Source organism: Elephantulus edwardii, unplaced genomic scaffold, assembly GCF_000299155.1.
Source record: "Elephantulus edwardii isolate Elephantulus edwardi_28Jun2011 unplaced genomic scaffold, EleEdw1.0 scaffold00216, whole genome shotgun sequence".
Taxonomy (NCBI): Eukaryota; Metazoa; Chordata; class Mammalia; order Macroscelidea; family Macroscelididae; genus Elephantulus; species Elephantulus edwardii.
In genome coordinates, this window is record NW_006399966.1 from 957,204 (window position 1) to 969,966 (window position 12,763).

General features: G+C 39.6%; 1 protein-coding gene across 1 annotated transcript in view; it reads left to right on the forward strand.

Moving 5' to 3' along the window:
* Positions 1 to 12,763, forward strand: part of MARCH10 (membrane-associated ring finger (C3HC4) 10, E3 ubiquitin protein ligase) — a 113,069-nt gene that overhangs the window by 13,426 nt on the left and 86,880 nt on the right. Inside the window, exon 2 of the mRNA XM_006897798.1 lies at positions 12,109 to 12,234. Within this exon, the coding sequence (XP_006897860.1) occupies positions 12,109 to 12,234 (126 nt within the window). The remainder of the gene's footprint in view (positions 1 to 12,108; positions 12,235 to 12,763) is intronic.

Below are 12,763 nucleotides of genomic sequence, written 5' to 3' on the forward strand. Positions count from 1 at the left end.
AATTTAAAAAATATTTAAAAAATATTCTAGACACTGTGCCAAAAAATATATCTTTCTTTTATTTGCATGTACACACGCACACACACACACACACACACACACACACACACACACATCACATGTGAGCCCTGGTGCATAGTGGGTTAACTCTGGACAGCTAACCAAAAACTCAGCAGTCCAAGCCCCTTAGTCGTTCCATGGGAAGAGATGAGGCACTCTTTTCCTATCAAGATTTACAACCTCAGACACCCACTGGAGAGTTGTCATGGCTTGGAACTTAACATGGACGTAACAGCAGAGGGCTTAATTATATATCTATTTATCTCATTTTACACATGATAAAACTGAGCCTTAGAGAAGTAGAGAATCCTTAAGTAAGATTTCACAGCCAGTAGGTGGTGAAGCAGGGGTTCTCTCCTGGGTGTGGGAGCCTAGAGGTGGTGGTCTGGACTGTTGGACTTTCTGATCATATTTCATTTGTAGGATTATATCCATGTAAAGAATTTTATTTCTCATATGGAAGAGCTAAAAACCACAGGCAACATTCAATACTGGTTGTTAGTATGGCAAATTGATTTAAGATGAAGAATCTGCTTTTTATGAATTCTTAGTTAATATTTTATGCCTGAAATATACTCTAGAGGATGTCTTCTCTCTTCCCCATCAGTGGCGTGAATCCCTGAGATGGATCCTGGATACCTGATATAAATCAAGTTCTTGTTGGGATTTCTTCTTTAATCTAGGATGTTCACATTGTGGTTATTTAATGTTCAAAGAACACCTTAAAACAGCGATGATTGATGTTTATGGGTGTAGATGTACTCTTGGGAGAGATATATACTCTCTATTAAGGAAAATAAAATCACACAATAAAATCATCCACCTCATGCCTGGAGGTGAAAGGGACTGCCTCCCAATGTTGGCAGCACCAAGCAGAAAGTGTCGCTGGCTCCTTTTCCTTAGTAAAGGACTAAATATAATGCCTCGTGTTGATTACATTTAGGGGATGAACTTAATCCAAAAATTAAATCTGGTTTGGTTAAAGCAATCCTAACCATCTTTAGCATTACAATAAATTCTTGTATTTTTGTACTGTGAAACAAAATTCAAGAACAATTTTTTTAAGTAATTTAAGTCAAAACAATAGTATGTAGCAATCTTCCTGAATTTGAACCTCTAAGCAAATGGACAACAGAGTTTTTCTGTTTTCAGGCAAAGACTCTTTCTTGTGCATCGTCACAGGCACTTTGCCTGGTCATGCTCATGCATTTGGGACACTCAAGAGTGTGTAATGTTATTATGCTCTTCTCCAGAAACCCTTTGTGAGAGACAAGCTGATGATGGATTCCTACTGTTTTCTGTGCTGTGCTTTCCTATTCTTTAAATAATTATCATTGTAAAACATTCATGCCACCTCCCAAAAAAGTACTTGGTTGGACATGTATAGTCCAATGTGAGACAGCTTTTATAATGACAGACTTCATGGATCCTATTTCTCAACTCTTAATTTTGTGGTTCATTTACATCCAATACAAATGAAAGCTAAAAATATATGATAAAGAGCAAAAACTTGGCATTTTCTATTCTAAAATACAAGGGTGGGATTTTTTTTTTTTTTTGCATTTGTACTTTGTCACTGTAGCGCACTGTGTGGAGAACTCAAAACAACATTACTTATATAGTCTTGGTTTTTCCAGATAATGACATCCCAAGGGTTTGGGCCTTGATTGTAGAAGTGTCTTCAAGGCCATGTCTTCTCTTTCTATAAGAGTGACAAAATCAGAATTTTCCACAGTGAAATTGACCTTTGCTTTGCTCTCCACATTATGGACCCCCTTGGGAGACTACTGGAAGATTGTCTTTAGAAACAAAAGCACAGGAAGGTCAGGGTGAGAGGAAATGTCACCGGATGCATCATTCTCTACAGCCGTCAGACACATTGTGCTCATAATATCAATCCTGTCTACCTCTGTCTTATGACTTATCCTGGATACAAATGTAGACAGAAATATCATGAGCTTAAACCAGGTCCCAAAACACCTTCAACTCCCAGGATCATGAGTTGGTTTGAAGCTTCCCTTCCTAGTTTTGGGCCCTTATCTAATTTCTGTTGAAATCTAATTGTCTTAAACTCTCAGAATCGGGTCATGGCCTGCTGTCTCTCAAACCCTACAGAACTAATCACCGTCTTTTCCCAGGGTCTTCAGTAGAGTCAGAGTCCTGGAACTAATCTCCCCAGGGAGGACTCAGTCCAGACTGGTATGGAACCCATCATTTCCAGAACTTATTGTACTGGCTGTTGCTTCAGGCTTTCGATCCACAAAAGATCCTCATTCCAAATAGACACGTGCATGACTGTGTTCATTGCATCAATATTCACTAAAGTAAAAAGATGGAAAATAGGTAAATGTCCATCAACAAATGAGTGGATAAACAAATTGTGTTACAAACATACAAGGGAAGACTACACAACAATAAAGAATGATGGTGGATCTGCTAAACATGTCACAGTGTTGATGAATCTAGAGGATAGCTGAGTGAAATAAGCCAGTTACAAATGGGCAAATATTGTATGAGACCACTGTTAAAAAGAATCAAGAATAGGTTTCAACAAAGAAGGAAGTAATTCTTCAGTGTTTATCAGGAATAACCTGAGAGTGGGAGAGAGAAGGAGAATTCCCGACTAGATTGCACACAAGTATTAATTCTGGTGCAGAAAAAGTCAATACACGATATGAGAGAAGTCAGCACAATGTGACCAAGGTAAAGAAAACACTGAGAAGGAGACCAGTATAAAGGGAAACTACAGTAAATACCATCCAGACCAGACCCAGGCCATGTTCTTCTCAATTGTTTGCTATGCATCTGAGAGCTGGATAATGAATAAAGATCATAGAATAAGAATTGGTATCTTTGAATTGTGGTGCTGGAGTATTGAATATACCAGGGACTGTCAAGAGTACAAATAGGTCTATCGTTGTTGTTGTTAGGTGCTGTTGAGTTGAGTATGATTCATAGTGACCCTGTGAGCAGCAGATCTGAACCTTGTCTCATCCTGTGCCGTCCTCATACTCCCTAACACACCAGGACCCATTACAGCAGTCACCATGTCAATCCACCCAGTCCAGGGTCTTCCTCTCCTTCACTGATCCTCCACCCTTGTGAGCATCACGTCTCTCTCTGAGGAATAGCCCCTCCTAGCAACATGCCCAAAGTATGTGAGGCAAGCCGCATCATCCTTGCCTCCAAAGAGCACTCCGGCTGCACCCTCTCCAAAACGTATCTGTTTGTTCTTTGGCTATCCATAGGATGTTTGGTGCTCTTCTCCAACACTATAGCTCAGAGGCATTAGTTCTTCTGTCATCCTTATTCATTGTCCAGCTCTCAGATACATAGCAAAGCAAGTGATGGGAAAGACTGTGGTCTGAATCAGACTCACCTTTGTCCTCAAACTGACATCATAACTATCCTCAATAATCTGGACAGATCCCTTACCGCAAACTTCCCCAGGGCAAAGTGTCTCCTTATTTTTGGGACGACTCAAATCCACTGCTGCCAGAGTTGTGGTGAGAAGACTGGTACCGGTACCAGGTACCAAGTGTGTTAATTGTAAATCCAAGTAAGATGAGGTTGTTGACAGTTTCAATCTCTTCTCCATCCATCATGATGTTGCCTATTGGTCCAGTGGTAAGAATCTTTGTCTTCTTGACATTGTGATGCAATCCATACCAAAGGCTGTATCCCTTGATCTTCTGTAATAAGTCCTCTTCACTTTCAGCAAGGAAAGTTGTGTTATCTGCATAATGCAGGTTATTGATGAGTCCCCCTCTGATCCTGATACCACATTCCTCTTCATAGAGTTCAGCTTCTCAAATAATTTGCCCAACATACAGATTGAATAAATATTATTTGAGGTTTATCCTAAAGAGAGTGAAAACAGGTTGTTCCTTGAAGGCAAGGATTTTAAAGCTCATATTTGCTCAGAGAGGCTGTTCCTTAGAGAAGGGCATCATGCTTAGAAAGGTGGGGAGACTGCGATGGATAGGAAGACTTTTAACCAGGTGGACTGACACAGTGATGACAGCAATGGGCTCAAGTGTGTCAGAGATTCTGAGGTTGGCACAAGTCCAGACAGGTTAGGACTTTGTTCATAGGGGTCGCTATGAGTCATACTTGACTCAACACCACTGAACAACAATGATCTACATGAATCACTGTCTCCCCTCACCTGAGATTAAAAGAACCAGATACTGCCCAGAAGATGGCAACAGATGGTTCAGGTAAACACTAGAAAGGGGGTAAGCATAATAATAACAACAGACTTACTAGTTTGAAGGAGACTGAAGGCATTCTTGAGACTGTTGCCCTCAGAAAAAACACTCAGCAACCACCTTTCTGACAAATAAGAAAAAGCAAAACTCAAATTCCATGTTTTTTTTTTAAATATTTTTTTTTATTGGGAAAAACCTATTGGGGGTACAAGGAGGTGAGGGTTGGGGGCAGAAGGGTGAGGATGGGCCAGGATGCAGCTGCAGAGAAATTCCATGTTTTTGGGTTGGAACTGACTCTCCGTTGAGTTTTCAAGACTTTCAGTTGCATGGGGTGAGTGAGGCAGGGATGGAGGGAAGGAAATCATCGCTGGTGGATTCAAAACCCCAAAGGCCGTTAGGTTGGCAGTGCAACTTTCTACAGACCACAGCACCAGAGCTCCCAGGACAAATACCAGAGAGCATATAAAATAAATATAAACACCCATGAAGAATCTGCTTCTTAGAGAAACCAAGATAAAAAGGGAAGTGTTTGCCCAAAACCAAAAATAAGCATGGAGACAAGAAACGCAGGGTAGAAATGAAGAGTGTGCGGGCATATTGTGGGTATGCAACCAATGTGATATGGAGTAGTTTGTATTTGCATTTTTAAAATTTTTATTTTATTATTTTGTGTGTGTGTGTACCGTCAAATCGGATCTGACTGGTACAGGAGGAGATTGTCTCTCCTTCTCGAGCAGAGAGAGCATCTGGTGGATTCAAACCGCGTAACCCTGGGATTGCAATACAGCTTCTTGCCACTAGGCCACCAGAGCTCCCTCTGTATATGCATTTTTAATTGGAAAATTTATTTTCTGTGAACTTTCACCTAAAACACAATAATTTATTTTCTTTTAACAAAAAAAAATTTAGTTCCATCAAAAAGGGATAGGAGAAAGACAAATACAGTGAATTAGTTGTATATTCAGTGAAACCTCCCCTCCCTAGGTGAAAATTCCTTGAGCAGTTTCCTTCCAGAGAATGCTGTAGCTGAAGATTCTAATTAATGTTTGTTTGTCTCTGAGTTATGAAGCCAAGTTCATTCTCTGATTGAGTTGTTGCTGTTGTTGTTTGGTACTGTCAGATCAATTATGTAAAACAGAGTGAAGCTGGGCTTTGTCCTGTATCAGCCTCACTATTGTTCTTGTGCCTGAATCTGCTTTTGCAACCACTGTGTCAGTCTGTTTCATTGATCCTCTTTTTCAATGATCTTTTGTTTCACCAAGCATGATGTCCTTCTCCAGGGGCTAATCTGGCCTAACAATCATATGTCTAAGGTATATGAGATGCTTCTACAGAACCTTTTTGTCATATTTCCTCCATGACAAATTTGCTCATTCTTCTGGTGTGAATATGGTTATGGTTCTTTGCCAACACCACAATTCTAAGTCATCAGTAGTTATTTGTTCTTCCTTATTAATTGTGCATCTCATATTGCATATCAAATGAGTGAAACTACTGTGGGTTGGTCAGGCCACCTTCACTCTTAAAGTGACATCTTGATATTTTTTTGATTTTTTTTTTTTTTTTACATTTTAGGTATATATTTAAGATTGCATCAAACAAATAAGACAAGAGAAGGTAGCATAATGAAATTGCTCAGTAATGTTTCTAGAAAAAAAAAACGTAAGAATGCTGGTTTAGACTATTTTCTTACGCTGTTCCACTGTGTTACAATTGGCCATTTCTTTTTGTGTGTGTGTGTGTTTTTAAAATTTTATTTTAATGAACATTTACAGAGATTTTGGATTTCTATTCATTCATTGCTGCACTTTTCTCCCTGCCCACCCCTCCCCCCAGTTCGCTTGCAAAGAGGTCTTTCACAGCTGAGTTACCCAAAGTAATAGGTTCTTTAATTCCTTGACTTCAGCTTCCAAGGGTGTTAGCCATGAATCCAAGGAAAACGAAATCTTTGGAAATTTTGGTTTTTTTTCCCTTTGTTTATCATGTTACTTACTAATCTAGCTGTGAGGGTGTTTTTTCAACTGTTGAGGGGTGATCCATGGTGAACTCTTACAGTCTTTGACCTTCATTAGTGTTTCAAGTTCTCTTCATTTTAAACAAAGTTTTGGCATCTGTATATCATAGATTGTTAGTGAGCCTTCCTCCAATTCTAATACCACTGCCTTCTTAGAATAGTTCAGCTTCTCAGGAATATTTGTTCAGTACACACACTGGATAAATATGGTAAATCTTCAGACACACTTTTCCTGATTTTAAACCATACACTATCCCTTTATTCCATTTGAACTATTGCCTCTTGGTTTATGTGCGGTTTTTGCAGGAACAGATACACTTAAATATTTTGGCATTCCCATTCTTCACAGTGTTATCCATAGCTTCTTATGATCCATATAGTTTAGTGCCTTTGCCTTTGCATAATCTCCAAATATAAGTAATATTGGTATTCTCTGCCTTCAACTGAGATTTATCTAAAAGCAGCAGTGATAACCCCTTCTCCCATGTCCTCTTCTAACTCTTACTTGAATTGCTGCTAGTTCCTTGAGAATGTACTAACTACTTTAGTAATTTTTAAATTACTTCAGCAGAACAAATTAATGTTGCTTGATAATTTCTGCATTCTACTAGAATACTTTTTTATCACCAAGGTCATATTTTCCAAATACTGATCTTTCTTTTTTTTCTTCTACTTTAATTGAACAACCACTACTAATTATTTGTGAATTTTTATTACATATTTCATTAGTTGCAGAAGTTGGTTTTTAAAAAAAGATCTTCAGTTTCTCTATCTGTGGTATTAGTGGCTGGCACATAAATTTGAATAACAGTATTAACTTCCTTATAGATGTTTGAATATTGTCCTGTCACTGATAGCCTTATACTTGAGGATATCTTGAAATCTTTTTTACAATGACTGTGTCACCATTCCTCTTCCATTTGTCATTCCAAGAATGTTAGACCATGTGATTGATCAAAAATGGACAATACCAGTCAATTTTAGTTCACCAGTTTCTTGGATATTGCTTTTTCTATGCATTCCATTTTATTTTTGACCAATTCTCATTTTCCTAAAATCGTATATTTTGCATGTTTCTGTTACAAATGCTGCTGCTTTTCATTTTGGGATCTGCTATATCAGTAGATGAAGGTCCCCAAAACTTTACTCCTTGCATGTCATAAAAAAGATAGTCCTTCCCCAGTTGTTATTTAGAGGTTCTTTGAACTTGAGGACCGTGTGTTCTCGCACTATATCAGATAATGTTTCTCTGCTGTTCATAAAATTTTTTTCACTGACCTGTTTCTTTTAGAAGTAGATCCTCAGTTCTCCTTCCATGGTTGTCTTAGACTGAAAGCCCCACTAGAACCTGTCTACCCTGAGTCACTCTGCTGCTATTTGAAATACCTTTCAGCATCATAGTGACATAAAAGCCACCACAGTGCAACACACTGACAGATGAGTGGTGATTTGACTGTATGGGTGGGAAAAAAGGAATTATTTATTCTGTGGAGATTTTTGGCTGTACAAGTCACTATGTGAGGTATCTTGTGATTAAGTGCTCTGAGGTCAATTTTTAACTTCTAATTTCCTGATATGACAGAGTAGAAGTGCTCCTAGACTATAATTTTGCTGAGAACAGAAAACCAGCTCTTTCCCTAGCTGAAATGCTGGGTGGGAATCACACTACGAACCTTTCGGTTAGCAGTCAAACATTTAATTGTTGTGCCCCGAGGGCTCCTCTGTGGGCCATGCCCCTACTGGACTTCAGCACTTGTGTTGTCATTTCCATCCCTTTGTTCCCTAACATAGGCTCAAGTTGTAATGTGAGAACAAAAGTCAGGCCTGGAAGAGCAAGGCATTTACCAGCAAGTCACAGGTCTTAGGTCAAGTTGAACTTTCCTGATACCTGTCTCAAGGTGGGCAGAGTCCCACATACATGTTTACTCTGGTGGTCATTCTGTTGTGGACCAGTCTCCTCCTGACGACCAGTGGTCCTGAATGAGGTATTGTGGAGGTTTAGTCTAAATCCACGGTAAAGCATGCACCGTCAAGCCTGTGCTGAGATGGTCTTTAAAGTGGCGCTCCTTAAATACACTTAAGTTAGTGACTTGGCATAATGGAAAGGAGTACTTACTGAGGGCTGGCTCTGTCCTTCATTAGCACTGCGAATCCAGGCAAACCACTTAACTTCATAGCACTTCAGTTCCCCATCAAGGAGAAACTTCTCATTATGCTTATCTCATGGGATCATTGCAAGGACTCCGAAGACCCTTACGTGACCTACTAATGTCAGAGTACATTATAAATTGCTTTGACGTCCAAGTATACTTAGAAATGATGTTCTAATAGGAATCAGTGAAGCCTCTGAGGCTTCGAGAGTACCTGCTCTCCCCTCAGCTCAGTCCCAGGCCACATTTTTAAAGTTGAATCCAGTGGAGCAATTTCATTATAGATCCTTTTCAGAGTTATAGATGCTTCTCTGTATGGTTTAATCAGATCAGAATTTAATATATAAGTTCATGAAATAAACAGAAGCTGCACAAAGTCAAGAAATTGGATCATTTGTTGTTGATAATTGCCGCTGAGTCAGAACCAACTCTTAGCTGACCATCCAGCAGGTTTTCAGAGGCTGTAAATCACATGGGAGGAGATTGCTCATCTTTCTCCCATGGAGCAGTTCGTGGATTCAAACTACCTGCATTTTGGGTTTTCAGGGAAGCTTCTTACCATTAGACCACCAGAGCTCACTTTGGATCTGTTAAAAGACTAACAAACAAAGCTTTGTTTCAATGTCGTTCCATCCCTGGGGCTGAGGTAGCTGTTGGCCTATGGGAGCCTGATGGATACCAGGAAATTTCATCCTCTCAGACTTTCATGAAGAGAGAGAGGACAAGAGCTCCGACTTTCCTGTGGAAGATGATGAATATAAACTAGCCCAGGATTTGGGGCGCTCAGCAAGTTTCTCTAAAGGGAGAGATCACGAAGCCTTCTTATCGTCCATGAGCCTGTGCCCTTTCTGGTAGGAACACTGTCTCAGGCAGACAGACCTCACAAAGATAGGCGATGCCACTGCTGTTAATTCATCAGAAAAGAAGCTGGAGGTGTGCTTGCTCTCACTTTTCCACAGCGCTGTTTGCTCTACTAGTAGGAACAGGATTATTATCCTTTCACCAGCAGCAACCCAGCAACTAAATACTTCGATACCACCTCACAAGGACCCAGTGTTGTGTTGAGGGAGGCGTAGACAGTTCACCTGATACCAAGAAGGAGCTGGCTGTGCCCAGCCCTACCTCAGGCTGCCATTTACGTCAGTGAGGTCACCTGAGTCTCGCAGCCAGCAAGGTAAGCTTGAAAGAGGAAGGCTGTTACCCAACATAAGCATTTTAATTGTTTTGTCTATGAGAATCAGCACAGAGTGTGATAAGTTAAAATAAATTAAAACAAAACAATCCACAGTTTCTCCAAAGAAACTACTGTGACTTTTGTAAGTCCATGTGTCCTTGCAGACATGAGGGACACAAAGATCTCAAACTGCATAGTCCAAGACATTGGCCACTAGCCTGTGTGTGGCTATTCAAGTTGATCTTAAAAGAGAATGTAAAAAGCTCAGTTCCTCAGAATCTCAAATTCTCAGAGAATGCACACTTACTGGACCCATCAAGACTCTTTAAATCTTGGACAGAAATGATCCTGAAACCAACTTTTAACTAAATACCAGATTCTTTCAAAAATTAAAAAACAAACAAATTCATCCTTGAGGATTGTGCTCTTCTGCAAATCATCTACATGAATTCGAATGGACAACAGTTAATTTACAGTCTAGAAAAGAAATTTAGGGGCAGTGGGACTAAATGGGAGTGGAGTAAGAAGGGAAATAATGAGAATGTTAACACGAACTGAAAATAGTCACCAATGTCACTGAATATTATGTGTAGAAATTATTGGGTAGGAATCTGTTTTGCTTCAGAAATATAAAATGTTGTTTCAGCAAAATAATAGAATTTTTAAAATAAACTTGGTTCCTTAGGTATACTACTCTTTTTTTTCTTCTTAAGCTTCATTATTTTTTTAATAATTTTAATGAGCATTTACAGAGATTTTGGATTTCCATTCATTCATTGTTGCACTTTTCTCCCCGCCCACCCCACCCCCATCCCCCTATTTGCAACTTTTTGAGAAAGCACCATATTACTTTCCAGAGTGGTTGCACCATTTTACACTCCCACCAACAGTGGATAAGAGTCCCAGTTTCTCCACAGCCTCACCAGTATTTGTTGTTTGCTGCTCTGTTGAATTTTGTCATTCTTACTGGGGTAAGATAATATAGTTGTTTTGATTTGCATCTCTCTCAGAGCTAGGGATTTTGAACATTTATTCATTTGTTTGTTTGCCATCTGAATGTCTTCTTTGGTGAAGTGTCTGTTCATATCCTGTGCCCATTTTACGATTGAGTTGTTTACCTTTTTCTTGTGGTGTTTGAGTATTCTATAAATTCTAGATGTAAGACCCTTACAGACATTTAATTACTGAAAATTCTTTCCCAGCGCGTGGCTTTCCTTTTTACCCTGTTGGAGAAGTTGTTGATGGACATAGGGATTTGATTCTTACACGGTCCCATTCATCTATTTTATCCTCTCCTGGTTGTAGGTTTTTCAGGATACTTGGAAGACTGTTCATGTTGTGGATTAGTGCTTCTGGGGTTCTTCCAAGCTTTTCGCTAATGATGTTTATAGTCCTTGGTTTTAGTCCTAGGTCCTTGATCCATTTATAGTTGGGTTTTGTGCATTGTGTGAGGTGTGGATCTTGCTTGAGTTTTCTGTAGATAGTTTTCCAATTTTGCCAACACCATTTGTTAAAAAGGCTGCCGTTTCCCCGCTTAGCTGATTTCATCTCCTTGTCAAATATCAGTTGACCATAGATAGGTGGGCTGATTCTGGTTTCTCAGTTCTATTCCATTGTTCTATGTGTCTGTCATTGTACCACTACCATCCTATCTTGACCATCACGGCAGTGTAGTAGGATTTGATATCAGGGGGTGAGATGTTTCTCATTTTAAGGAGTGCTTTGCTTATTTGGGATCTCTTTCCATTCCAGATGAAATTGGAAATTGCCTTTTCCATATCATTGAAGAATGGAGGGAAATTCTTTTTGTCGGTAACATTTTGCATCTTACGATTGCCAACTCAAAAATGCAACTTGAGTAGCAAAGTTGCTGCTGTTAGGAGGACTGAAATTATAAGAGGTGGTCCTTACCTCCAAAGTCCTCACTGGCCAGTGGGAGAAACAGGCTCAGAAGTAAAACAACAGAATATAACAATGAGAAATCAGTATGATTCAAGTTGTGTATAAAGGAGCAATTAATCCTGCCTGGGGAGGAATAGTGAGGTCATGAGCTGGTCCTTAATGCATTTACCAGGAGGACACCTTGTGAAAAGTATTTCAGGTTGAGGAAAACAGTATATGCTAACACCGTAGATATGAAAATCCTGATCTTGTCTGTAATCAGGGTAAAAATGGTGATGGGTATGAATGAAGAGCTGTGATGGGAGGGGGACCAGAAAGAGAAGTTAATAAGATGTGTCTGGTTTTACCTTCCTTGAGAAAGCAGTTTTGGGTAAATGATTGACGAGTGTTCATTTGGCTTTATTAAAGCAGTGACCAATATTTTTGACCTGCGGAGGGAAGAGTTAAGAATACCTGGGAGAATGTCTTTATATTTGGTGGCCGATGTCTGATGAGCACTTGGAGACTTAGATCTTGTTTCATCTTCTACAGCAGAAATTGAGCAAGTTGTCCAAGGTCATTGTGTATCTAAGACAAAGAAACAATTTGGTTCTCTAGGCTTGTCTGAGACGACAGGAATACAAAAGAGATTCATTTGAGAAGAAGCAAGAACAATTGAGGGCACAAGAGCCAAATCCTGAGAGATGCCGGTTCCCAAGTGGGTCATCATCATCTTCCAGACAGGTATGTAAAATTCCAAGAAACGGTGTCATGCTGCCATGGTGTATTTGTGTACATGCACACCTTTACTTAGGGAGAAGAGATGTCAAAAAAGAAACACTAGCAAATCTTAAAGGTTAGGACAGAACGAGACAGAACCATCGAGCTCGCATCCTCACTGCTCCCCTCGTGTGACTGTCCCCTCCCCTCTGCTAGATCTCACTGTTCTTACTGAATATAAAGGGCCTGCTGTTGGTCTCTGAGAACACCATCCGCATAAAAAATGCTGTTTCTCTGCTATCCAGAGTTGATGGTTCTGGATCTTTTTAAATCATAGCATCACATCAGGCACTTATGGTCTAACCCATTGCATTGCTGAGTCTAGTTTTTATTTCAATTAAAGGGAGAACAATAAAGAGGTACATAATTTAATACCCAGAACCAATTTAAATATTTTTTATAATTTTTTATTTATTTATTCTTTTTACGTGTGTACCGTCAAATTGGATCTGACTGGTACAGGAGGCGATTGTTCCTCCTTCTTCAGCAGAGC